Source organism: Pelodiscus sinensis, chromosome 14 (assembly GCF_052426305.1).
Source record: "Pelodiscus sinensis isolate ZL-2025 chromosome 14, ASM5242630v1, whole genome shotgun sequence".
NCBI lineage: Eukaryota > Metazoa > Chordata > Testudines > Trionychidae > Pelodiscus > Pelodiscus sinensis.
Window position 1 is genome coordinate 13,991,188 of NC_143065.1, and position 27,406 is coordinate 14,018,593.

The following is a 27,406-nucleotide window of genomic DNA, read 5'->3' on the forward strand; positions in this document are numbered from 1 at the left end:
GACATCAAGATACATAAAAGGAAATATGCACTGGTTCCATCTGTTATCGCAGTACTGAAGCATAAGGGTAGATGTTTGCCAGTTCTGTCTACAAGTATTTGCCTGCCCCCTGAGAGATTTGCTAGCTGTTTTAAAACAGCTGGCAGTTTCCTGTAAGTGCCGCAGCCGGAGGAGACACTGCGTGCTCCCCTTGTCCCAAGGCCATTCAGGGTTTGGGGGAGGGAGGGCCGGGCAAAGTCTCTTGTCACCTGCCTGGTGTGCATGGCAGCTAGAGGGAGCCACCGGCTGTTCTAAAACACCCAGTGGTTCCCTCTGATACCATGCGCTCCTGGGGGGGAGGAGACTGCACATGCTCCCTCCACCCGTAGGCCAATCAGGGCCTGGAGCTGGGGAGACATGCAAAGTCTCTCACCCTCTGCCCTCGCCCTGCCAGGGATGTGTGGTGGCTGTTTTAAAATAGCCATGTTTCTCTCTAGCTGGAGTGTGCCCTTGGCGGGAGAGAGGAGACTTCGCACGCTACCCCGTCCCCAGGTCTTGATTGGCTTGGGGGCAGCAGAGCAAGAGGGCGGCCACTTTGCCCACCCCTGCCCTAATGCCTGCACCTCCTGTGCCTCAACCTGTGCACTGCACCCTTTTTGCTCCTACGCTCTGCACCATTTCTGCCCCTATTCCCTGCACTCTTCACCCCTTCCCTCTACACCTCCCTCCTGTGCCCCTATCCCTGCTACTGTGCTCCCTTCACTCCTGCTCCCTGCATCTCTCTGCTGTGCCCTCAACCTAGAGGTGGACAGTAATTTGGTAGGTGGTCAAGTGCCATGCTTTTCCATGATATTAGTAGAGGAGGTGTGGGATATGGGATGGAGGTCGAGTGTAGAAGGGATCCTGAGGTAAACTGGTGTGCAGGAGGGGAGTGTGGGATCTGGGAGGGAGTTTGGGTGAAGGAGGGGGTTGTGACCTGGGGCAGGAGACTGGGGTACAGGAGGAGTTGCAGGTTCCGAGAGGGAATATGTGTGCAGGAGACTATTCTGACCTCAATGAGAGATGTTGAAGGAGGATACGGAGTCTGGGAGAGGGTTGTGACCTGAGACAGGAGTGCAGGAGTGGATGTGGAGATTTAGGTTGTGACCGTGGGTAGGGGATTGTGGTGCAAAGTCCAGGAGGGGTCTGTGATCTGGAGGAGTGAGTGCAGGGTCTGGGAGGGGGTATGGGTGCAGGAGCAGGGGTGCAGAGAGAGACTGGAATAGCAGTGGCTGCCTGGGTGAAATGAGCTCTTGCTTTGGAGGAGTTGGCTGGTCATTCAGCTGTCCCTTGCAGCCTCTGTCTCCCTACCCCCAGTGCTCCTGCTCACCTGCCTGTTGGTCAGGTGGGAATCCAATTCTGGTCATGGCACCCCCTTTGGCAGGCCATTCTAAGGTGAGAGCTCTGATGGCCCACCCTGAAGGCCAGCCCTGCATTCATATACAGGCAGTCCCTGAGTTACGCGGATCCAACTTATGTTGGATCCGCAGTTACGAACAGGGTTTTTCTTGCCCCGGAGGACGGGAGTGGCGGGACGCCCAGATGCGCCGTGGTCCCGCCGTCCGCGTCCTCCGGGGCGAGAAAAGCTGCTCCGCGTCTCCCTGCTCTGCTGGGGGGGGAGCCCCCCCCCAGCAGAGCAGGGAGACGGGGAGCAAAGCTGCGGAGCGCGCGGGCAGTGGGACAGCCCAGATGCGCCGCGGCTGTTCTGCTGCCCGTGTGCTCCGCGGCTTTGCTCCCCATCTCCCTGGTCTGCTGGTCTCCAGCAGACCAGGGAGACGGGGAGCAAAGCCACGGAGCACACGGGCAGCAGGACAGCTGCGGCGCGTCTGGGCTGTCCCGCTGCCCCTGCACTTCGCGGCTTTGCTCGGCGTCTCCCTGGTCTGCTGGGGGGGATTCCCCCCCAGCAGACCAGGGGGACGCGGAGCAAAGCCACGGAGGACCCGGGCGGCGGGACCGCGGTGTGCCTCGGTCCGCCGCCCGCCTCGGTCTGCCGCCCGCGTCTCCCTGGTCTGCTGGTGGGGCGGAGGGGGCGCAGCTAGAGCGCCCTCCCCCCCCCCCCCCAGCAGACCAGGCTTTTCTCTGGATGCCTGTGGTAGAGCAGCTGGGGTGCTGCCAGTTGGTCCCGAAGTGCCGCTCTGGGCACTACTGGACCAACCTGGCAGCACCCCAGCTGCGCTGCCCCAGGCGTCCTGATTCAGCCGTTGCTGGTCAGTTTCAGCAGCGGCTGAATCAGGACGCCTGGGGCAGAGCAGCTTGGTTGCTGCCGGGTTGGTCCAGTAGCGCCGAGGAGCGGTGCTACTGGAGCAACCCAGCAGCACCCCAGCTGCTCTGTCCCAGGCGTCCCCAAGTCAGCCGCTGCTGAAACTGACCAGCGCTGACTACAGGAAGCCCGAGGCAGAGTTGCTCTGCCTGGAATCAGCCTCTGATCAGTTTCAGCAGCAGCTGACTTGGGGACACCTGAAGTTCTTAAGTTGAATCTGTATGTAAGAACTGGTGTCCAGATTCAGCCTGTTGAAACTGATCAGCGGCTGATTCCAGGAAGCCCGGGGCAGAGCAACTCTGCCTCGGGCTTCCTGTAGTCAGCCGCTGGTCAGTTTCAGCAGCGGCTGAATCTGGATGCCAGTTCCGACTTACATACAGATTCAACTTAAGAACAAACCTACAGTCCCTATCTTGTACGTAACCTAGGGACTGCCTGTAAATGAGATAATCCTATTCGGGCAATCATAATCTTTTCAGTGATATCTTACATGAACCCTCTTGTATAAAGCACATCTTAGTTATGAAATATTCATATAAATAAGCATATTTCATAAAGCATATGGAATATTATGTCATACACAGTATAGTATTTGCTTTTTTTGGTCAAGTGAATAGGCTTAAAGTGCACACTTTTACTTATTGCTCTTTGTTTCTCTTGCACTGTTTTGCTTTGCAAAACTAAATGTACAACAACTTTGGTAAATTTTATTGTGATAAAAAATGAGTACAGCCATTGAGATCATGGTCAACCTAATTGCAATGTATGCTCCTTGATAGTTATGAAATAAAATTTACCACACATTATATAATGTTAATATATGGAGATATACCTATCTCATGGAACTGAAAGGGACCTTGAGAGGTCATCGAGTCCAGTCTCCTGCCCTTACAACAGGACCAAGTACCATTCCTGACAGATTTGCCCCAGATCCCTAAATGGCCCACTTAAGGATTGAACTCACAACCCTTGAACTCACAACCCAGGCCAATGCTCAAGCCACTGAGCTACCCTTCCAGTCCCCAATGTATTTTTCAGTGCATACAGAACAGGAGCAATTTGAGAGTAAGACAAGACTGGAATGCAGAGACAACCCATAAAAGGATCCAGGAGTTTTAATAAAGTTGATCTTCAGTAAACAGTTTGGCAAGTTCTGCCCTCACACAGTTGTGCAATTCACTTCTGGTTGGTAGTTATTAAGTAACTAGCCAATTAGCCCGTCATAAGACAGGATTTTCAGGTCTTCTCTCCTGAGCGCTCTCAGTCCGTGTGTCTCTCTCTTTCTCTCTCTCCTCCTACTGCCTCCCCCCCCCTCAGCTCTCCTCCGCCTCCTGCTTCTCTCCATCTTTCTTTCTCTTCTCCCTCTCCTGCCTCTCACTCTCCCTTTCTCTTCTCCTCCTCCTGCCTCTCTCTCCCCTCCGTCTCTCCCTGCCCCCCTTCCCCTTCCCTTTCCCTCCCGCCGTGGCGCTTGGCTGAGTGCTGCGTGCTCAGCCGGGCTGCCGTGAGGGAGGGGGGGGCGGGGCAGTGACGTACATGGCCAGGGGGCGGGGCCATGTACGTCACCGCCCCCCTTTCCATCCTCTGCTGGGGCCTGGCTGAGGGGCACAACACTCAGCGCCACGGCGGGAGCGGAAGGGGGGGCGGTGACATATACGGCCACGCCCCCAGCCATGTACGTCAGCGCCCCACCCCCCTTCCCCTCTGGCCGGGGCCCAGCTGAGTGGCGCAGAGCGCCACGGCGGAAGGGGAAGGGGGGTGGGGCGCTGACGTACACGGCTGGAGGTGTGGCCATGTACGTCAGCATTACAGACACTGGGCTACTATATATATAATGGGAGCATATGAAATGTGACCTGTAGATTAAAATCTTCTAGAAAAGAAGTAGGGACATTTAGGGTATGTCTAGACTACAGGCTTTTGTCGACAGAAGTTGTTGACAGATACTGTCGACAAAGCTTCTGTTGACAAAGAGCGTCTAGACTACATCCAATTCTGTCGACAAAGCTAGCCGCTTTGTCGACATGACAGTGTAGATGCAAAGGACAGTGTAGATGAAATAATGCCTTCTGTCGACAGAACTCTGTCGACAAAAGGCATTATTCCTCGTAGAATGAGGTTTACAGTCGTCGACAAAACTGCTGAGTTCTATAGTTTTGTCAACAAAAGTCCACTTTTGTCGACAAAACCCTGTAGTCTGGACACACCCTTATAGTCTTAGAATACAGTACTTTAAATATTATAATGACTCTCACCTACTGTTCCACTTTTAAGTGTCATTTTTACATAAAAATATGATTTGATGTATACATTTTCCAAATATGCCAAGAAAAAAAATATAATTTAAAACTAGCATAATTTGTTGAAAGTGGCTTTGAATTTATTCCAGTGGGTTTATGATGGAATACTACAAATCACAAAGAATCTTCTGAGAAGAACAAGGAAAATCCTCTGTGCACTTAATATTTGCACAGTCTTGGGATCTTTTACACAAATGCCAATGTAAAAAATGTTTTTCTAGTTTGCCTCTAATCCATCTACCTTCCACTTATAACATTGAGACTTTCATCCAAAATTACTGAAGAGTTTGCATTTTAACTTGTATTGCCGGTAGGCTTAGATGACATTTCTACAATGGTGCTCTGTCTCTGTTGAATGCAAAATTTCCTGCCATGAAACAAACTTTTGGCACAGGAGAAAAATGTTTTTCAGCTTTTCACTGAGAAGAAGTAGGATTTGAACACAAGCCAATTATTATAGCATCCTGTTCTCAGTATTGTAGTTAAGATTAGTTGTTTTAATTATAAACCCTGTTTTTTCAAGGATTTAGTAGCTAGCTAGGGCTGTTTTAAATCTCATTGGGTTTAATCTCGGAATATGAAAGTAGTAATCAATAAGCTTTTTTGTTTCCTTAACTGACATAAACTGTAGAAATCTTCATTGCTGTGTTTCATTGATGTATCCCTTAAGCATCCTGGTTCATTTATATTATTTCAGTCCTTCTGACATGCAGAAAGATGAAGTTTTATAGAATTTGGACTTTGAAAAGATTGAGTTCTCCAAGCAACACTGAAATGCACTAGTGTCTTGCTCAAGACTTTCTAGAGATCTCTGCTGCAGAAACCCTATGCAAAAATGAAAGTTTGAAAGCATGTTTCTCAACTAGTGGTATGAGTACCCTTAGGGGTACTCAAGAGAAGTCTCGGGAGTGGGGGGTGAGGGACTGCTGAAATTTGGAGAACTGAATTTTTGTGTTAAGTTTTACAGCGTTTTATTATTTTTGTACTTTTTACACCCAAACATTTCATCGCCCACCCGGCTACGATTAAATTGTTTAAACAAATGTGTTGCAACGGTAGAAAAAATTTTGTGTGTCTGAAAACTGTAGGTACTGGGGGGTACTTTAAAAAAAATTATTAGGGCTACTTTATATATAAAAAAGGAATGCTTCAGGATCAGAATTATTTAAAAGAAAATTGAAACAATATTTTTCCATTTATGTTTTTGTTTGGTTAGTGAAATAAGGTGGTCAGTTTTACTTTCAGTTTAAAGTTGGTTTTGTTTTCAGACCTCATGCCGTAACTAGCACAATGTTGTGTTTGTGTTAGCAATACTAAGGGAAGTGTATATTTCTCTCATCAGTCTTTTCATATAAAAAAAAGTACGCATGAATGCCTTTTTATTTATAGAACCCTGCTCTCCATTGTTTTTGTTTTGTGTTTGGCTAGCTGTAATGTTATAGTTCTCAATATCTTGCCAGTGTCTTTTTAAGGAGATTAGTGACCCTATTCCTACATTTCTTTGAAATAGTCTGAGAAGTGACTTTTTGTTGTTTAAAGGTAAAAAATCTAATTTTCTTTGTTTTTGTTTTAATTTTGGTATTTCTCTCCATTTAGACCATGAAAATAGATGTCAGTTTCATTGATTTGTAATCACTTTTTAAGAAATTTGTGTTTTCATACACAGTAACTAGTGTTGTGCTGCATTATTTGGATTTTACGTGCTACAGAGCAATATTTCATATTTACATTTGGGCTTGCATATTATTTTTGCAAAACCTAAATTTAGGGACAATTTTGACTTTGGTCTGTTTTGTTCTCAAATCCCATTCATAGATACATGGTAAAACTGCATGTAATTGAGGATCACTTTGGATTATTTTGGAATGCGTACCACAGTTGCTGGTAGGGATGTAAAGGGTTAACTGGTAAGCATTCACCTTATTAGCATGTTTACCAGGGTAACCAGTGCTTGGTCAGAGCAGCCTGTGGCACAGTGTGGCAGGCCCTGGCTGGAGCCGCCCCCTGCCTTCAGTGCAGTGTGGTGGGCTCAGTTTTGTCTGGCCAGAGCATCCCGCGGTGCGCCAGTGGTGGGGGGCTATTCTAGTGGCCCCCTGCCTGTGGCGCCATGCAGCAGTTCAGTTTACTGGTTAAACATATTGTTTAACTGGTTAATATTTTAAATAGCTTTATATCCTTAGTTGCTGGTGAGGAACCTCTATACCCAAAACGCTTCTAGTACAGGAACTCCTTCCTTTTTCTTGGCTGTTGTGGGAGAGAAACTTAGGCTTTATCAGCCCAGTATCCTGAATCTGGTTGAATTCCATTTTGGAGTTATCAGCCAGGGAAAGGTGCTTCTCATCTCTTTGGAACAGTGAGGGGCAACCTACGCTCAGCTTGCATGCCTAGATTTTGGGGGTATGCCTATTGAACCATAGCAGCACTTTGATTGGATGCACAAGGAGTACATGGCTTTCACAATGTTGAGTGCAATCAGCACACACCTCACTTCACATGCCCTTGTTTTAAGTGCATGTCACTTTTGTAATACCAGTAGGAAAAAAACTATGTGGATGAAAACCAGCAGAATCTGGCATCCCTTTGCATGGGCCTTGGTAAACAAAAAGTCTTGTGGGCTACACATGGAATCCATAGGTTGCCCGCCACTGCTTCTGAATGTCTTCTATGACTGAGTTATAGTATATCCGTCAACCAAAGAAAAACTTACATCCCACACTATGAAAAGGAATGAATTGAACCTGCAAGCTCAGCAGATATGTAAGGCTGTTATAGGCTGTCAATTATTGTTTTTAAGATGGCACATGAGAGCCTCTGTGATCCAGAAGTCATTAAGAAAATTTGGGAGTGATTAGAACCAAAGAATTTGGGAGTGATTAGAACCCAAAGAAAACAGAGTAATCAAATTTAACATAGTGGTTATACCTCAATAATTTGAAGAGAGCCATACATTTATGCTCCCATTTCTTTTCACTGAAAATGAGGATAGACTCTCATGTGTTATGGGGTACGTCTAGACTACATCCCTCTGTCGGCAGAGGGATGTAAATAAGACACTTCGAAAGCGCAGATGAAGCGGGGATTTAAATATCCCACACTTCATTTGCAATCGCGTCATGGCACTCTTCCAAATAAGTGCCATTTCGAAACTAAAACTGTGGTCTAGATGCAGTTCTTTTCAAACTGGCAGGCTTTTTTGAAAGATCCTGTAGAGTACTAGACTGCGGTTTTACTTTCAAAATGGCGCTTGTTCGAAAGCACGTCATAACGCAATTTTGCAAATGAAGCGCAGAATATTTAAATCCCCGCTTCATTTGCACTTTCGAAGTGCCTCATTTACATCCCTCTGCCGACAGAGGGATGTAGTCTAGACACAGCATAAGTCTGCTGAAATCATGACTCTAGAATCAAAACAACAGAGACAACTTTAAACCTGGCATAAGCAAGAGCAACAAAATTAAAGTTTATATACTAGATTTAAATTTACCTTGTCATAGTTGAATGTGATGAATGGAAAGTCACTTACCCAACAAAGACATGAATCTTTTAACATATGAAAGCTTTTCTTTGTAACTAACTTAGTGCTTACTGACTTCTTTTCTACAGGGTAGCAATAAAACATTGATTACAAGGCTAGTCACTGCTGTGTTCACTGGCCTTAAGACTTGCATGCTCAAGTTATCATATTTTAATCAAATTTGAGACAAAACATTTTATACAGTATGTTTGAAATAATATTTGTGTGCTAACAATGTACCTGGCATAGTTATTAGCACAATAGTGCTTTCATTTTTTTGAAAGTTATTCTTATCAGAACAAATAATGGGGCAAATGCTACTTTCCCATTTAATTACAGAGCAGAATATCTTCTGCTATGGTGCAGATGTAAATATTGGGTGAGATATGCCAGAGAAACAGAAACTGTGTTCTAGAAACTTGCCCCTTTTGTTTAAGGTGAGAACTTGTTTGAAGAACTCAGTCAAAGGGATATGGCATAAGCCTCAATGAAGGATGTCTTGTTTGAAAGTGTTGACATATGTTGAAAAAAGTATTTTATACAGAAGCCCAACCCCTTACGACACTTATATGTGTGTGTGTGTGTGTGTGTGTGTGTTTTTATGTTGTATCTCATCTCTTCAGAGCACTACAGTAGACTGTAAAATAACAGCAGCTGCTGGGGATAAAAACTTTGACAAAAGCCCAACAAAAACAAGGCAACCTCGAAAAGTTGATCTGAGAGCTCGATATTGGGCATTTCTTTTTGACAATCTGAGACGGGCAGTTGATGAAATCTATGTTACTTGTGAATCGGATCAGAGTGTAGTGGAATGCAAGGTAAGACTCTTTTTGGTGTCCTTTTCCAATTTTTGCAATGTGTCTCTTGTTGCTATTCTTCTCATTACAGATAAGCTAAAAGCAAGAAGCAGCACCTTAAGAACAAATTATTGTATGATTTGGATTTTAATTGAGGGCCTTAGATAAGAAAGCTGAAAACATTTATTTTTGCCAGTAAAAAGTTGCTTTCATCTTATATGCCGGCTGGTTTGGAATGATATGAAACTTATAGCAATATATAACTTTTTCTTAGACTTTTAACACTGCAGTAAGATTAATTTATATTTAAATAAAAACCTAAAAATGCCTTATTCAGTCTGTGATTTTTTTTTTTTAGCAACTGTCATATCCTTTTGCCTGCTATACTTTTTGCTGTAGGTGGCACTGTTGGGATTTGGCCTGTTATCACATTCTTCAGTTTCCTGTTTAATGTCTTAATTACACATTACTCTGTTTCGACAGAGATAGTTATCACTCTTCTAATTCACTCTCTGGTGGTAAGAAAGTGCAATTGATGGCCAACTATAAACAGTGTCTGGGTGGGATGTCATTGTAAGGTGTTTTTTTTCTAATTTTAGATAACCTTATGTTTGTAATAAGATGTAAAACAGACACACAAAGTGTTGGTGACTTTCCAGCACTTCGGTAGGAAGACTATTGCCTTTTAATAAGAGTTCATTGTACACTGTAGTTCTTTATAATGAGTTAAATGATCACAAGAATTAAGAGATGCCAGAACAGTACATATAATAATATAATAAAGGTTCATCTTTTTCTTTGCATTAAACATAGCTGAAAGTTCAGCAAATTCTGGAAGCCATTATCTAATCATTGTGATATGTGTGTGTGTGTGTGTGTGTGTGTGTGTGTGTGTATATATATATATATAGTTTAAAACTTTCATCTTATCATGTGTATCTACATTTCTGTTGAAATCAGAGATGGCTAAATTAGCTTTGGGATTAGCATACAAATATATGTAATTGAAAACAGGTTTCAGAACCAAACAGTAGCTGGAGGCTTCCAAAACCGTTAGTTGGTCTAACACAATTTAACATTTTGTTAGTGAACTGTTTTCCTGCTCAGGAAATTTCTCTGATGAATTTTTCTTTTTAAGAAAACCAATCTGCCCTGTTATATAATCAGATTACCATTTAAAAACTTTTATGACTGAAGGAAAAGAAGTTTATTTCTATATTATCACATCTTTAAGAGCTGAGACCTCACCTAGAATTCCATTCATACCACGCAGTCTGTGCTGAGAAGGAAATAATGTATATGTCTCAAACCAGAATCTTCATTTAAAAAATCAGATAAGGATAGCAAGTGATGGCAGTGCAGTTACCTGTCACATTGTTTGCCTGCAAAACTCCCCAGATACTTAAAAGCACAGAAATGAATATTTATGGAAATCCTAAATCTTACACCGCCAAACATTTAGTAACCACATTATTTTCATCACATATAAAGAAATGTCTGTTTCATCACAAAACCACCACCTTCATACAACCCAGTGACTGTTGAGATTTTATGTATGTTGTTTTTGTTATAGCATGTTGATTTTTGAAATTTTCTTTTCAGGGATACCATTGAATAGACAATATTATCTGTTCATATAGCTTTTAACTGAGGTTTTTTTGAAGATGAAATGTAGGAAAAATGGAAAACAATGTTACTGTTGCTTGCAGTGAACAATTATTAATTATATTTGTTGAGCTGATTCTTTTTGCATGATTGCATTGGTTTTATTGTGCTGTGCAGTGATGGGCAATACTTTGTGAAGTGGCCCCTCTGCAAAAACTTTGGAGGTGGTTGTGGACTGGCTCTGCCCCCAAAGGGGCAGGACCTTAGATGGACGGGGCGTTTCCCTCTAGGTGTTCCGCACCCCTGGTAGGGGAAGGAGACTTTGTGCCAGTCACCAGCTGCTTTGAACAGTAAACAACTTTGCACACTCCCCCACCTCAAGGTCTCAATTGGCCTGGGGATGTGGGAGCGACACGGTGGGCCGTGGGTCGTATCCAGCTTGCGGAGTGCATGCTGTCCACCCTTGTATTAGCTAAATGCCAAAGATACCTTTTGCACAGTATAAAGCAGAGACTTTGATAATATATTTTTTGATGTATGCCTAATAGTAGAATGTTTTGAAAAAGTATTACTTTTCCTTTTTCTTAACTATATGTGCAACATTAATCTTAAGCAAGAAAAGGGTATATATTTACGGTAAAATTCTATATGCATGTGGACTTGCATGTGACACTGATCAGTATACCTTTAGCATGCTTGTGTATACATCATTTTCCTTTATTTTTAAAAGGGATTTTGTGCAGTGTAAGGTTGGTGGTAAAATTTAGGTACAGGCAAGTCTCTTCCAGAAACTAGTTTCACAGTTGTGGTTCTCCACACCTGCAGCTCTGCCCTCACTCCTACAAGGCATACCTTAATATATGTCAGCCAAAGTGCTCTAGCTGAATGCAGCTTTAATTTCATGGTGCAGAGAGAAGCAGTCATTCAGGTAGCTGGCGTCAGCTCCCATAGGGCTTTGTAATTGAGGATTAGGCTCTTGACTTACTCTTAGAACTGGATATGCAAACAAAGTTGAGCATGAAGGACTAGTGTGAGACCTTGTCAACAGTTCTTGTGTAGTAAGTGGGCCACTGCATGCCTTAATTTATGGATAGCCATGGTGACTCTCATGTACAATGCATAGTACGTTACAATAGATCCATATATGACATAATTCAGGAAGTTTTACAATAAAACTTTGTATCCATTTCTGATTTTTAGAGACTACTTTATCCCATTGGCAACATCCTGTCCTGTTTTTGCTGTGGCATGTTGTTCCTTGCATTGCAAAGGGCCTTTGTTTGTTTTATAACTTCACAGGTGAGAGCCTGTCCCACTCTCCAGCCCTGTTCTGCTATTTAAAAGGTCTGGAGTGGTGTAAAAACCCTGTACTCAATTGAAATAGACTTTTCCTTGGTGCAGAAAACGTGGTGGAGACTCATAAACCTGTCTTCAAAGGATCCTCTACACTAGTTAGATATAGCTGCAGCTCAGGCTTTGGGACCCTCTTATTTTGCAAGATCCCAGAACAAGGGGGGCAATAAAACAGCAGTGGTTCATCAGGGTTAGCCCCAGTGGGCCAGCTGCATGCTTTTAATTGCTGTGTAGAAATAACCTGCAAGGCCCAGGTGCTGGGGGCAGGGTGTCATTTTAGGAATGGTGCTTCAGCCCATAGCACTGTAGTGATTTTAGACAGTACTGTGGCTTACAGGCAACCTAGGGAGACTAACATAATTTAGAGTGTGTTCCAGGTTTTGCTTAAGCCCTCAGATAAAAATCCCCTTACTGTGAAATTCATGAAAATGAACTGAATTTTGTAGGGCTCTAGATATTAGACACACAAGATAGGTGAGGTAATATTTTTATTGACCATCTTCTGTTGGTGAAAGACACAAACTATCAAGATACACAGAGCAGACATGAGGAAGAGCTCAGTAGCTCAAAACTTGTCTCTTTCATCAAAAGAAGTTGATCCAATAAAAGAGATTTGTCATCTGTCTTCCCTCTTTTTATTCTGTGTAAACTGAGCAGTTGATTTTTTCCTCCTGTTTTCCATTTTGTTGTTTTCAAACATGCCTAAGCCAATTAGTTAGCCTTCATTTATTAAATGTCCCAATTCAATTGTAAATAATATGTGAAGTAAATTGTCAGAAACTAGAATATTATTATTTTAAGACTAACTTATAGGTTGAGTTAAAGCTCTTTGAGAACATGGCCATAACCACCGATCTTTGTTTAAGTTAGTTGCCAGTAATTTTTATGCTCTTATGAAACCAGGCAGCTGAAGCAGTAGGAAAACCATCTAAAACACAGGCACATGGGGAAATCTTGAATTTAAATTTAATATTGTGGCCCACAAAGAACTTCTCTGGGGACTGATATTACAGGGCATTGATTGTATTGAAACTGTTTTATGTGGGTATCTGAGAGAGAAAATAGAGAAATCTTAGAGAGAATGCAGCCACAGAAGCATTTGTAGCAAGGCCCGTGAAAATGCAGAGAGAGAGAACTTTTGGACTTAATATTGGCTGAAAGAAATATGGAGGTGTGAGCAAAGAAAGTATCTATTCTTATTTGATTTTTCTTGTGTTCATTGAAAGAAGATTTCTTATATTCTTTGTAAATAAAAAGAATATATGTGTCTGTCATCAATTTCTCCTAACTGAAACAATCCACAGGTCCCTGAACTTTGGTAACCAATTGAGTCATAAAGGGGTAACAGTTAACAATGCATCTTCAACCCACATAATAAAGGGAAGGGAAGAAAAACCCAGTGTGAGTTGAGGGTGGCAGTTTCATTCTTCATGCTCTTTTTATTCCATTTGTTGTATTGCATCACAATCTTTTAACTGATGGCTTTGTAAAGGAAAAATATTCTCATTTTCAACACAATTAATAGAATTACACCTTCCTGATACTGATAACTTAGTGAGCTGAGCTCATTTGACTCTTCTCACTATGCACAGTGCAGTGCTGGAAAATAATAGAGATTAGATACAGCTGCAGCTCAGGCTTTGAGACCCTTCCATTTTGCAAGATCCCAGAATGAGGGGGGCAATAAAACAGCAGTGGTTCATCAGGGTTCATCACTTTTCTGCATAAACTGTGGCAAAATAACACACAAAAATAAAAGGTAGCTCTCCAATAGAAAAATATAAAAAGCTGGCAGAAGCAAACAAAACGGACTATTCAAGAGTTAAGCTTAAACACCTCGGAGCTTCAAAATACAGAAGTGACAGTAAAATTAAGAAACAGAGGAAAGATCCCAAGTAATTGCTTCTCAGTCATGCAAAACAGTGAGCATTTGTAGTGCTAGGCGAAGGATCCTCCTTGTGGTTCACGTAAATAAGAACTGATGGTTGGGGCACTTCATATACTCTCTGGTGCATGACAGTTTCCCCAAGGGCAAAAGGCTTAATGGAACATATTTTAAAGTGCTTAAAAGGAAGACTCTTGTCTGAAGGTATGATACCTCAGGGCTTTAGTTCAAGTACAGAATCTACCTTTCAGAGAACAATTACAGGTAGATAATATACCCTCTACATGCTTGACTGACCATATTGTTCTGAATCTGATTTGCTTACTTGGTTAAGCACATATATGTTTTTTTTTCTGAACATGTACTGTTCAACCTTTACTTCAGTCTTCACCAGTTGTGATCAGATGCTTAACACAAGTAATATTAACAAGAGGGAAGGCTCTTGAAAAAAGATCAGGCTAAAGTTAGAGGCATTCAGGTCAGCTGGGCCTGACAAAATTCACCTCAAGGTACTGAAGGAAGTAGCAGAAGCTGTCTTTGAGCTGTTAACAATTACCTTGGAGAACTCCTGAAGGATGGAAGAACTGGAGCAGGGTAAACATAGTTCTTCTTTGAGTGCTTGTTCATGTGCATTTCAGTCAGGTGTCTATGCATGTTCATGCTTGGAAGCTGGAAGATTTTTGCCTAGAAGCAAACGCTGGGTAAGCGTAGGTGCCTCATGGAGTGGTGTTAATATGGTACTCAATATATAGACTTCCTGACCCAACAATCCTCCAGTTCCTTCTTACCACTTGCTGATGGCAACTGGAATACTTTGCTCCTGCTCTTTGCAAATGCTCCTAGTAGTAGTTTGTGTATATAGTTCTTACAGTTACAGTTAATGTTAGTTAGTTAATTGTTGGTAGTTTACAGTTTAGACTGAAACCAAATTTCTTCCCCTTTCCTGGGATCGGACATACTTCAGTCTCTGAGGTTCAAAGCTTGCTAGGCTTGTGGCAACCTTATGCTAAAAACTGACCCTCACAGACCCTCATCCCCACTTGTTTGAAGTATCTGGATGACGGTCACCAGAAAAAGAAGTGCTGCCTTTGTAAGAGTTTTTATCTGTAGGCACTGAAAGATCAGGAGCACTAGGTGAGGTCAACTAGAGGAAAAAAAAGGGTTGGGGAGAGAGGATGGTCATGAAAGCAGTCTCCATATATGTAAAAGGTAGTCAATACAGAAGATGGAAATCAGTTGTTCTTCATGTCCACAAGAAGTAATTGGATAATTTTAACAAGGGAGATTCAGGTTGGATATTACGAAGAGCTTTCAAGTTATCAGGAGAGATCCCTGATGGTTGGAAAAAGGCAAATGTAATGAGGGGGCTGGAGCACATGACCTATGAGGAGAGACTGAGGGATTTGGGTTTGTTTAGTCTGCAGAAGAGAAGAATGAGGGGGAATTTGATAACAGCCTTCAACTTCCTGAAGGCTGTTCACAGTAGTGATGGATGGCGGAACAAGGAGCAATGGTCTGAAGTTACAGTGGGAGAGGTCTTGGTTGGATATTAGGAAAAACTATTTCACTAGGAGGGTGGGGAAGCACTGGAATGGGTTACCTAGGGAGGTGGTGGAATCTCCATCCCTAGAGGTTTTTAAATTGTGGCTTGACAAAATCCCTGGCTGGGTTGATTTAGTTGGGATTGTTCCTGCCTTGGGCAGTGGGCTAGACTTGATGACCTTCTGAGGTCTCTTCAAGCACTATGATTCTAAATTATAAAGGTAGTTATACTCTGGAATAGATTATCTAAGGAGATTGTGGAATCCATAGCACTGGAAGTTTTAAAAATTTGGTTAGACAAACACCAGTCATCAATAGTCTCAGGTATACCTAGCCTCAGCACAAAGGGCTGGATTAGGTGATCTCTTTAAGACCATTTCTCTTCTGTGAACCTGAGCTATTGCAGTATGTCCACTAAATAGGACTTTTAAGGTAGATTTGCACCATTTTGTTAAAAACATAAGAGCATAAGAACAGCCATACTGTATCTGACAGTGGCCAATGCCACATGCCCCAGAGAGAATGAACAAAACAGGCAATCATCAAGTGATCCAGCCCATTACCGATCCAGCTTCTGACAAATGGTGTTAGGGACACCATTCCTATCCATCTTGGCTAATAAGCAGGGCTTGATATATGGTGGCAAAAACCGCTCGCCAGCCCTGTACTGCGCATGTGCAAGAGCCGCATTGTGCGTGCGCGCGCCGTGAACGAATGGGGCGCACAGCTGAAATCTACTCGCCACGGGCGAGTAGATTGTATTGTTTGTCGAGCCCTGCTAATAAGTATTGATGGACCTGATTTCCATGAATCTATCTAGTTCTTTTTTGAACCCTGTTAAAATCCTGGTCTTCACCACATCCTCTGGCAAGGAGTTCCACAGGTTGAATGTGCACTGCATGATGAAAAACCTTCCTTTTGTTTGTTTTAAAACCTGCTACCTAGTCATTTCATTTAGTGTCCCCTTCTTATGTTATGGGAACAAGTAAATAACTTTTCCATATTCACTTTTTCTATAACGATCATGATTTTATAGACCAACGTTTCCCAAACTATGGTACCGGAAAAAAATACCGGGCCTCAGCATGGCTGGTGGCTGCCGGCAGGGCTGGCTTTAGGCCGATTCGGGCCCCACACCCCGAACCCGGAAGTGCCGGCGAGTTACAGAGCCGGGGGCCCTGCTCCACCAATATGTGGAGCTGTCTCTCTCCCTCGGCTCTGCCTGGAGCAGGCCCGGCCCCCCCCCCGCGCATCCTCCCACCCCTCCCCCAGAGCGTCCCCACTGTGCGCGGCTCCTCCTCACCACCTGCTGCTGCCTATGTGCAGCGTTGCGCGGGGAAGTTGCCTGGGCATGACGTGACATCACGGCCCGGGATTTGAAAACTCTTCGGAGGCACGTGGCTGGGGCACACTGCCTCCGGGGCCGGCCTCCGGGGCCTGAGTACGGCCTCTGGCCCCGCAATGTGGAAGGCAGAAGGTAGGGAACGGGCTTGGATGGAGGCCAGGAGGCGGCAGCGGTAGCGGAAGGGGAAGGCACTAAGGCACAGGGTGCAGGAGAGAGATACAAATGCCAGGGAGCCAACTGCAGACAATGAGGGAAAGGGCAGGAGGGGAGGTGTCAGTGGGAGGGGGACAGAGTGATGCTGGGAGAAGAGAGGAGAGGGGAAGGGCATTGGGAGCTGGAGGAGGAAGTGCTGGGAGAAGGCTTGAAAGAAGGGGTGGGCATGAGGAAGGCCAGGATGGAGCAAGTCATGTGTGAGGACACAGAGGGGCAGGAGGGGAATGGGGCAGAGGGGTGAGAGGGTGGGTATTAGGGAAAAAGAGGGCAAAGGGGGCAGGGGCAGTATGAGAAGGGGGAGGCACCCGGAGGGTGCAGGGCTAAAGGAAGGTGCAGGTGCCAGGGGATTCTGGGGTGAGGAGGAGGGGAGAGCTGGCCACTGGAAGCAGTACTGGACGGGGGAATCGGGGCAGGCTGGGGAGACTGGGAGGCCGGTGGAAGCAGGGCTGCTGAGGGGGTGCGAGGTTGGGGACAGGGAGCTGGCTGGGGAAGATGGGGGCAGGGGAAAGAGAAGTGGCCGCCGGAAGGAGGGCTGGATGTGGGCAGCTGGGCTGGCCAAGGGAGATTGGGAGGAGAAGTGGGTGAGAATTGGCTGCCCGGGAGAGGGTTGGGGGAAGTGAGGCTGGCCAGAGGCGCAGCAGGGGGGAGGAATGAATCAGCCTGCGGGGAGTGGGACTGACCCGGCCCGGGGATTCTATTGTCCCCCCCCCCCTTGAATAGTTGCAAACTGGCTGGCTGGTAGACACACTCATGCAGCCTGAGCACATTTACCAGCCAGGCAGTTCAAAACTACAAACTGATACATCTAGTAATAATACAACTTACCTACTGAGAAAATACCAGACATGTTATATGTCTGGTATTTTCTCAGTTTGTTTTTTATGTGTTTATATTTTTGGGCTGCAAAAAGCAGTGCTGGAAAAAAAAAAAGGGTTCCAACTAAAGTAAAATGTTTGGGAAATCCTGGTCTAACCAGCTTTCTGTCTGTCTTACAGTCCATTTATCCAATCCATATTCCTTAACTCGCTGGCAAGAATATTGTGGGTGACCATATCAAAAGCTTTGCTAAAGCTGGCACTGGGGGTTTTTGGAGGACCAGAAACTACTTATTTGAATATTCATCATTTGATTAATGAATATGCAAATATGCAAATGAACATTACCAGTCCTCCAAAAGTTCGTGAATGGATTTACTGGTCCCCGTGTCAAAAAGTTTGGGAATCCCTGTTATAGACCCTTCTTCTATCCATTAGTTTCCTCTCTCCTAAAGTGAAAAGTCCTAATCTTTTTAATTTCTCTTTATCTGGCACCTGTTCCAAACCCCTAATTATTTTTGTTGCCCTTTTCAGAACTTTTTCCAATGCCAATATGTCTTTTTTGAGATGAGGCGACCACTTCTGTACACAATATTCAAGATGTGGATGTGCCATGGATTTATTCTCTATCCCTTTTTAATGATTCCTAATATTCTATTTGCTTTTTTTTGACTGCTGCTGCACATTGAATGGATGTTTTCAGAGATCTATCCAGTGACTACAAGATCTCTCTCTTGAGTGGTTATGGCTAAATTAATCCCCATAATTTTATATGTATAGTTGGGATTATTTTTGCCTTTCTCCAGATCATTTATAAATATGTTGAATAGGATTGGTCCCAGTGTGGATCCTGGGGGAACACCATTAGTTGCTTCTCTCCATTCTGAGAACTGACCATTTATTCCTAACCTTTGTTTCCTATCTTTTAACCAGTTATCAATCCATGAGAGGACCTTCCCTCTAATCCCATGACAATTTACTTTGCTTAAGAGCCTTTGGTGAGGGACTTTGTCAAAGGTTTTCTGGAAATCTAAGCACACCATATCCACTGCATCCCTCCTGTCCAGATACTTGTTCACCTCTCGAAGGATTCTAGTAGCTTAGTAAATTGAACAATCATAAGGAAGTACTTCTTAAAACAATGCAGAGTTGACCTGTGGGACTTATTGCCAGGGGATGTTATGAAGGCCGAAAATGTATTTGGGTTCAAAAAAGAATTTGTGAAAAATAGGTCCAGCAATGGCTGTTTGTGAAGTGTAATGCATGTTTACAATGCTGTAGCAATGTTTTGTAAAAATAATATTAAATAAAGAAATATAATACCTGGTAATTGTTGTTTTTCAATTGTCCTTTGAAAATGAATAATAGTCATTAAGAAAAGCTTTCACATAGATTTTATTAAAATAATCTTAATTTATTATTTTAAATATTTCAATTTCAGTCTGGGAAAGTTTTTATTACTTTTTTCCATATACTGATAAAAATCAAGCAGATATATCATTCACTGTTATAAAAGTTTTAATTGTGTCAAAGGTCAAATTATAATAAAAGGTTAATACTCCTATAAAAATAATATCTGACCCTCTTACCAATGTATAACACATTCAGATTAATCCAGGATATGTTGAAAATTGTTTGTTTTGAAGTTTTACAGTTGACATTTATTCAATCTTATGATTTGAAGTACTTGGTTATTGATTACATTGTCACTGTTGATAGTGTTTAATGCTTCCAAATGGGACTGAGGTCTGGTGGCAGGTTGTGGTTGAAATTGCAGACAAAAGCATTGTGGTAAGAATGCAAACAGTTGAAATGTGTGTAAGAAGATCAGCTATTGTATACGTTTCCTCCCAGTTTTGAATGGTGCCTAAGGCAGTATCTCAGTAACTCTTGCTAATGGCTTGAAGCTGAGGTATTCGAAACCACAAATGTAGGTATTGATATTTCATGCTTAAGTATACAGTGACATATGGGTTAAACTAGCTCTAAAGAATCAGTGTTTGTCAAGTTTAAATTAGTCTGTCCACTGTCCAGTGGTCAAATAGGAAACAAAGGTGAAATGTTAAATTATGAAAATATGAACTATATTAAAGTCCCTCCACATTCAAGTTAAATATTGCTAATCTGTGTATTTTGTATCTGTGTTTTATTTTATTATCTAGTTTTTTCTAGCCGGACTGAAGAGTAGCCTAACCTTCTGTAGGGCATGACACACTCCCCAGTCCATAATGCATGATTGTATTCCTTTCCATTGAAATTTGGAGGTGGTCCCATGCGCATTTAGTCTGACTGACTAAACTTCACCCTTAACTCGTTGTTTATGCAGATTCAGAATAACAGGGCTACATCTCTGATACCCTCCCCCCCCTTAACATGTGTCCACCAGACTTTGTTCCTTTGACTCAGGGGGAAAGTTCAAAATTTAGCTTGTCCCAAGCAATTTGCTGTGTTTCATGTTGCTCCTAGAGTGACATTTTGCAGATATAAGCATGTGATGTGAATGTGTTTTCTGAGCTTGCCTAAGCTGGAAGGGAATGGAAGGAATGATTACACAGTGAGTCAGTGGCACAACTGGAAATGAAATCCAGAGACCTATTTATCAGTTCCATGTCACCCACCAGGCCATCCCTCAGTACAAATATTAGTGCTTGAAATATTTTCTTTTTTTTTCTTTTGTTCTCTTATTCCCAATCCCACTCTGTCCTCCTTGATTAATGTTTGGAAAACTAAGAAAATAAGATGGCATACAAATATATTAGGCTAGTGGTGAAGGTTTTCTTGCATCCAGTTAATAGGTAATCTGTATTGACTCAGATATAATATGGCATCCAAATATTATCTAAAAAAAATTGGGAGAATCTTGAGCTCATCTTTCTTGTTAGGAGGTAGTTTATCTCTAGAATTGACATACCAAAACTAGGATTAATTAGTTCTTCAGAGTTGTGCTTAACAGAGATGAATAAGAAGTGTTTTACTTCACGGTATAACAAATGTAAAATAGTTTGGTTCCAGATGTAATGAGGACCAAGATTCAGTGTCAGGTATCTTCTTCTGCAATGGGTAGGAAGAGAATGTCTCTTAAATGCCTGCCTGTCTCCTCTTCTAATGCAGTAGTCTTGAGAAAGATATACCAAGCCATCAAGGGGATTTAGTTATTCTAGCACACACCTAGTAAGTGTTCCATTTACGAAGTGGTCTGTTATCCCAATTCGCCACAAAGCCTACTAAGATGGTCTGAAATTTTAATATTAGCAAATATGTAACTCTTGTGCAGTGTTATTCACAAGTTTTTTCATTTACCATTGAAATGAGGTTTCATACGTTTAATATTGTTTGGAAAAAGCTCAGCGTTATTTGGAAAATGACCTTGTTTTTGTTTTCCTATGGAGAAATCCACATTTCATTTAAGAGGCTTTCCAAATAGATTATGGTTTGAATATAGGCCTTTTACGATCAGGCTGGAATTTCAATATCAGTTAGATTGAGGGTATTCTATGAGACCTGTGGCCTCTAGTAGAAATGTGTCTGTTCTTGAAATATATTAGGCTGCCATGTGGAGTTCATATCTGAGTAAAGTATTATTTTCCTGACTCTGAATATAGATCAGTTGCCCTATTCAGTAGGGCAGCACTTCAGTCTGTTTCTAACTAAACACTCCCTGGTCTCCTGTGATTGTGATTCTGCTGATTAATCTCCTGTACTGTTCTGATGAGCTAGTTCATTAAGGAGAAATGAAGGTTGCCTAGCAATGCTTGAAATTCTCTGACTATAGAGGGCCAAATTCTATTTTGTTACCTAAGTATAAACCACGAGTGATTCAGTTGAAGTCAGTGAAATAGAATAGATGTAAAATCAGTGTGAGATTGGTTAAAGGCCTATTGCTTCTGCTGAGACAAATTCATCCCCTCCCTCCCCCCTCCTGTTTGCAGTCGCTTAATGGATGCTTTGACAAGGAAAGAAATTGAAAACAGATATGGAATCCTGAATATTTGGGTCCTAGAGTGCCACAAGTCACTCAGCAGCTTTAACTACTAACAGTTCAGTGGCTTATGTGCATAGAACAAGACTGCTACAGTTGGGAGTTACAGAAGCAACATTATTTGGAGAACTCTGCAGATTTTGATGTATTATATTAATTTGCTCCCCTACTACACAGTTTTTGGCCACTGTATGTTCTCATCTTGCTGTAATTTTTCATTGACTGAGGATAGTTCTATTTGATAGAATAAAGGGATTTCTTCCCTACATCTTCTACAGCTATGTCTACACTTATAAGTTTTGGTAATGAAAGTGCTGTCGACAGACAAAAGTCACCAAAACTGGAAACTCGCTAAACTGGTTTTTCTGGTACCCGTTGTCGACAACTCATGCCCACTTCTGCAGCTGCCTCATTGACAGAAAGAGTAAAACATTGTGGGTATGCATCCTACAGTGCCTTGTGTCACTTTCACTCACTATGCCCTGTGGGAAAGTGCAACGTAGCGCTAGGCATGTTGGGAACATGAAAAATGTCCCGTTAGCCATCTCTGTTTTTCCCAAATGTCCCTGGGTTTCTGGCTTACTTTTGTGCCAGCTTGAGCATCTATGGTGAGAAAACATAGAGCTCAGCCTTCTGGCCCTTATCGTGAGCAGTGTGCAAAAGACATCACGCATTGTAGCATACCTAATTATACACCTACTAGTCTACGGCTCATATATAAGTAGGAGCTGTACTTCTATAGTATCTCCTACTGTTGCTGACACTCCACTGTCTTCACACCCTCTGTCATCCCTTCAGTGTAAATGTGTTGCAGTCTGCAGTGGATTAACTCATGTATGCTATTTCTGACTTGAGTAAGAGACATTAATTATATTAGTAATCTCTGCTTTTTAGTAGGCATGATGGATTGGACAGTAGACCTCCTCTGGGCTGGCTATCTACACCTAGTCCCTGTGGAGGCCCTAGAGATGTATTTCCATGGAGTCAGACAGAAAAAGAGAGCATTAGTAAATTTGCTGTAGATATTTTGTAAAAATAATGAGGTCTTACTAATATTAGACATCTTTTCATGCTCTGCCACTAAGCCATTGCTAAGAAGTGAGGAGAAACCCTTTTTGTATGTATGAATTATAGGTTGAGAGGTTCTAATGTCTGGAGATTTGTCCAATATTTATTCAAGGGTTATCCTCGTTAATTGCCCACAGTTGAAACTTATGTCGCTTTTTCAGGTTCACTAGAAAAATACTTTAATCTACTATATATTTGAGAGAGTTTGTCTGTGGTCCTTCTGTGAGTATGTTTGTTCAAGAACTCCTCCTAAGAGGTAACAGCTAAGACCACCAAATTTGGTATGTAAATATCCTGTCATAACTTAAAAGCAAGATGAGGGTTTCGTTGTGCCAGGACCATGGAATGTGCATAGAATCCAATTATTTCTCATCACAGGAAAAGGGAGAGCTCTGACAGCAGGGACGGTTATACACCAGAATGATCACAGGAGAGCAGCAAGCATCCAAGCCCTGGGAAGCAGCCATAGGCTGACCGACCCTATCCCTGTACCCTGCCTCTTGCATCCCCCACCTCCTACTCTGAGCACCCCTACCTTCCAGTACCCTGCCCTAAGTCCTGCACCACCACACCCTACCCTGTGCCCCCCCCCCATACCTTCTGAACCACTACTCTGACTCCTGCACCTCCCACCCTGTCAGCCGACGGTCAGGCCTGTGTGTGTGTGTGTGTGTGTGTGTGTGTGTGTGTGTGTGTGTGTGTGTTTCCGAGAAAAGGTTTAACGTCCATGTATTTATTGCTAGGACCGGGGTCCCGTCGCAGAGGGTAGCCAGCAGGCCAACAGACACCCCTTTATAGGAAGAGCTTATTACATCTCAGATTTTAGCTGCTAGGATGCAAAAATCCCTTCGCAGGGGGCAGCCTGGGAAAGACTGAGAGGTGCCCCAACGGGAGTGACACAGATCCAAATGCCCAAGCTCTTCCTATACCTGTCCCTTATGACCGGCTGAAGTTCTTTTAAAATTGTGCTTGGTTCTGTTACAGCAACTGAAGGAGTCAGGTTAAAAACTTAAACAGTTACAGGTTTATTAAAAAAAAACTTATAAAAGCATATGGTTACAATGGCTATTGCTCTATTTCTTAACTGTTAGCAAATACAGATTTTAAAAATGGTTACAAAGAAAATAAAGATAGAAAATAGAAATAATGGTACCAAGTGACAGCTTAATCTTTAAAGAGCTAAGTCTATGTGTACACTTAAGACAAAGGACCACATCCAGGTACAATTTTTACCCCTTTCTGTGCCTCTCGACTCCAGCGGGTCAAGCCAGGGCTGGCCTCTCAATTCCTAGGAAAGACGAATACGAGGTGGGCGTCCCCTTGGAACCTCAGGAGGTCAAACACCTAACCCGACCAGCAGATAGATGGTAGATTGACACTCAGAATAAATGTGCTGCTGGACCCATCTTTATACCCCTGGGGGCCCGTATCCTCTTTCTTATCTTAAGATGCCAAATTGTACTGGTCCGTTTTGTGGCACCAGTTCTTACAAGCAAGTTTCAAGTTAATTTACACTTGCAAGAGAGAGAACTAAATTGTGAGTACTAGACATTTTTTTTTAACTGGGCGAGAGATTCCTCCCCCCCCCGCGGATGGCTGTGTGTTCGTATCAATAAGGGTTAAGTCAAGGGCACTCCTTGGCAGCCTCTTGGTCAGCAATTGGCATATCTCTGTTTACAGCCATTCACGGTCACACAGCCTGGGCCTTCTGCTCTGTGTGCCCTGTATGCTCGAGGCAAGCAAAAATGGATGTTACAGGGGGGGTTCCTGTCTGGCTACACACACCCCTGTCCAGAGATCCTCACTCCGATCAACTCCCTGCCTTGATTCCTGCACTCCCATATCCTCGCTGAGCCTTCTCATGCTCCAATCCTGACTCCTGTTTTCCCCAACCCCATGCCCTGAAAAACCCAAGGAATGCCAGGTAAATTTTCTAGTTAAATGTATCTTGTTTAAATTCCAGTTTAAAAAATTCCACAATCTATATATACTAGAAATGTGCATCTGTCTGTCCATCTGTGAGTCCGATTGGTCAAGAACTCCTCCCCCCCATTCATGGGACATATACCCCTCCCACATATGTTCCTGCTGCAGCAGGCATAGAGTTTCTCACCCAAGCTGCTGCAGTGAAAGAGAACTGGGGCTGTCCTCTTTCCCCCGTCCCCCAGGGCAGTCTGCATACTCAACCCTTCATCCCCAGCTCTACCCTAGAGCAATAATTTGAATGAAGTCAAATATTTCAGTTAAGGACCCAGGAATGCCAGGTAAATCCTCTAGTGTGGTTATACAGGCAATGAGATTGCAGGAGCACACATTCATTGGTTTTTGTAATGCAGTATGGTAAGGCTTCTCCAAAGGTGTTTAGGAAAGGTGGGGACATCCATGGAAAGGCTTACTATGAGCTCCAAATGGAGGAACACGAAATTCAGATTAAAATGTGTACACATTTGAAATAATGTGGTGTTATTTCAAATAAAGCTAATGATTCAGGGCTGGGGGAAGGAAATACACTAAGGTAGATAATTAATATGTGAAGAAGTCATTAGAATGATGCACAGAGGAATTGTAATATTGCAGAAATTCTTCTGTTTCACATTATTTCCTATTGGTTTTAAGGCCATCCCCTCAACCCCAATCTGTTTTCTTAGCTTGCATTGGCCCTTTAAAAAAAATTCTGAGTTACACCTGACCTTGAAAAAGAATGGGATTTAAAATTGTCTTGACTGTCATGCAGCAGCATGCTACTTCATAAAGGTTCCTTTTTGTCAGCACCTTTTCAAGTGGTACAAGTTTCCATTGCTTCAGCACCAGAGGGTATATCTGCTACACTCAGTACTGTAGGTGAACTAGAGAGCCAAGACCCTAGGGCCCTGTGCAGTAGTATTGTGTATCAGGAGGACAAAGGGATGGCGCCAACCATCCTGCTGTATGCGCCAGTAACTAGAATTAATTACAAACCAATCGAATCCGTTGCAGCCAATTGGTAAACTAATTGGTAATTTTAGCTGTACATCTATATGTAGTTATCTGGATGCCTGTAACGGCGCTTTCAGAGCCACTTTTGTTCTGCTTCATCCTGCTTGACAAAATGGCCTTCATAGCTTTAGGGAGAAAGATGTGCATCAGTGAATGTGGGGCCGCTCCAGCTGCTTGTCTTGTTTGTATTCCCTTGTTCGTAAAACATGACTCAGATTACAGCTGCATGGTACTGCTCTGATCATTTCTGATAATGTGTAGTTAAAGATTCCTTAAAAATGGGTTGTTTAAGCGATTTATTGTATTTTCTTTGTGCCATCTAGATTAAGAAATATAGCTTATTTGGATTGATTCAGTTTTTAGCAGAGAATTTTAGTAGCAGACATTTTAAAAGAAAGGATTCTGAAATAATCTTCCTTCTTAAACTCCTACTGTTAATAACATTTGGTGAAAGATAATATGACTAATTTAAACTCAGTTAGAAACCTAGAATTTTATTAGTGGAATTGAGAGAAGATGCCTGGTTAAAATATGCAATTTGTTTGTTTTTTGTAGCAGACTTTTCTTACTAGGTACTTTGCAGAAAAATAAATAAAATGTTTTGTTTTTGTGACGCTTCAAGATAAAGATAATTTGTATATCAACATTATTCTGTTTGATTTTTTTATAGACTTGTAAATATTTACTATAAAGGCACTTTTAGAATATGTCCCACTGATGTGTTTGTAATTATCTTTCATGTTTCTATGTATATTTAAAATCTCAGTATTAACATTTTTTCATAAGTGCTGGTGAGTTTTCTTCTCTTCATTATGGATGAAAATCATCCCTGTACAATATGTATGTCTCATTTAAGTCCTATTTTGAGTGCTTAAGTGGTCCATAGGCCTTGTGCTGCTCTTCTGTACAGAGCTGAATTGCATTTGTCTAAATTAAGGAGAAGAGAATAAGGAAGTCTGATTTAGATTATATGTATAGATATTTGAAGTGTTTAAGGGCATCACGACATACTTAACAGACTTCCAAAGCTTGAATGAGCTGAAAACCAGTATGTATTATGAATCATTTTCAAAGTTAAGCATAATGATATTTTTGCTACTAGTAGAAAATAAAGACTTTTAATTCGGTTTTACTCAGTCTACATGATTATTGTATCACTAATTCTCCTCTTTAGATGTGAGAAATATTACATTCACGTTATAAGTTTGCAGCTGTCAAACGTTATTTTATTGTTAATTATTATCAGTGTGTGTGTATAACTAGGATCTATCATATTAATAAGACCTTGCAAGACATTATTCATTATCAATTGAATTCCAAAATACTGTGTAAGTCTGGCTTCAAATCATGAAAGGTAGTCTTGGATGCAGCTTTAACTTTGTCTAACTGAAATAGTTGATTTTGAATCAAGAAATATAGATAAATTCTTGAACAATTATATTTAATTCGACAGTATCTTTCCAAATAAGATAATAGAATCACTTATCCATAAAAACAGGATGTATAATCTAATTATTAGTTGTTGTTTGTACTAAATATATAATTATTCCAAAGCCATGCATGTCAATTCTGTGGCTTACAATCTTAAAGTATAATTATTGTGAGAAAAGAGAATGTAAAGTTTACACCCTCGGGTTCTGTGCTTTTATCTTGAATGATAGAATCATAGGGCTAGAAGAGGCCTCAGGAGGTCATGAAGTCCAGCCCCCTGCCCGAGCAGAGCCAACCCCAACTAAATC

General features: G+C 42.3%; 1 protein-coding gene across 10 annotated transcripts in view; it reads left to right on the forward strand.

The window, feature by feature from the left end:
• SCAPER (S-phase cyclin A associated protein in the ER) overlaps positions 1 to 27,406 on the forward strand; it is a 406,842-nt gene that overhangs the window by 40,232 nt on the left and 339,204 nt on the right. For 5 of the 10 annotated variants that reach the window (XM_075897363.2, XM_075897366.2, XM_075897365.2 and 2 more), the window contains exon 5: positions 8,713 to 8,907. The exons of 4 other annotated variants lie outside the window; for them this stretch is intronic. In XM_075897363.2, the coding sequence (XP_075753478.1) occupies positions 8,713 to 8,907 (195 nt within the window). Of the gene's footprint in view, positions 1 to 8,712; positions 8,908 to 27,406 lie in introns of those variants that run through there. One more of the 10 variants, XM_075897368.2, reaches the window with a different exon arrangement.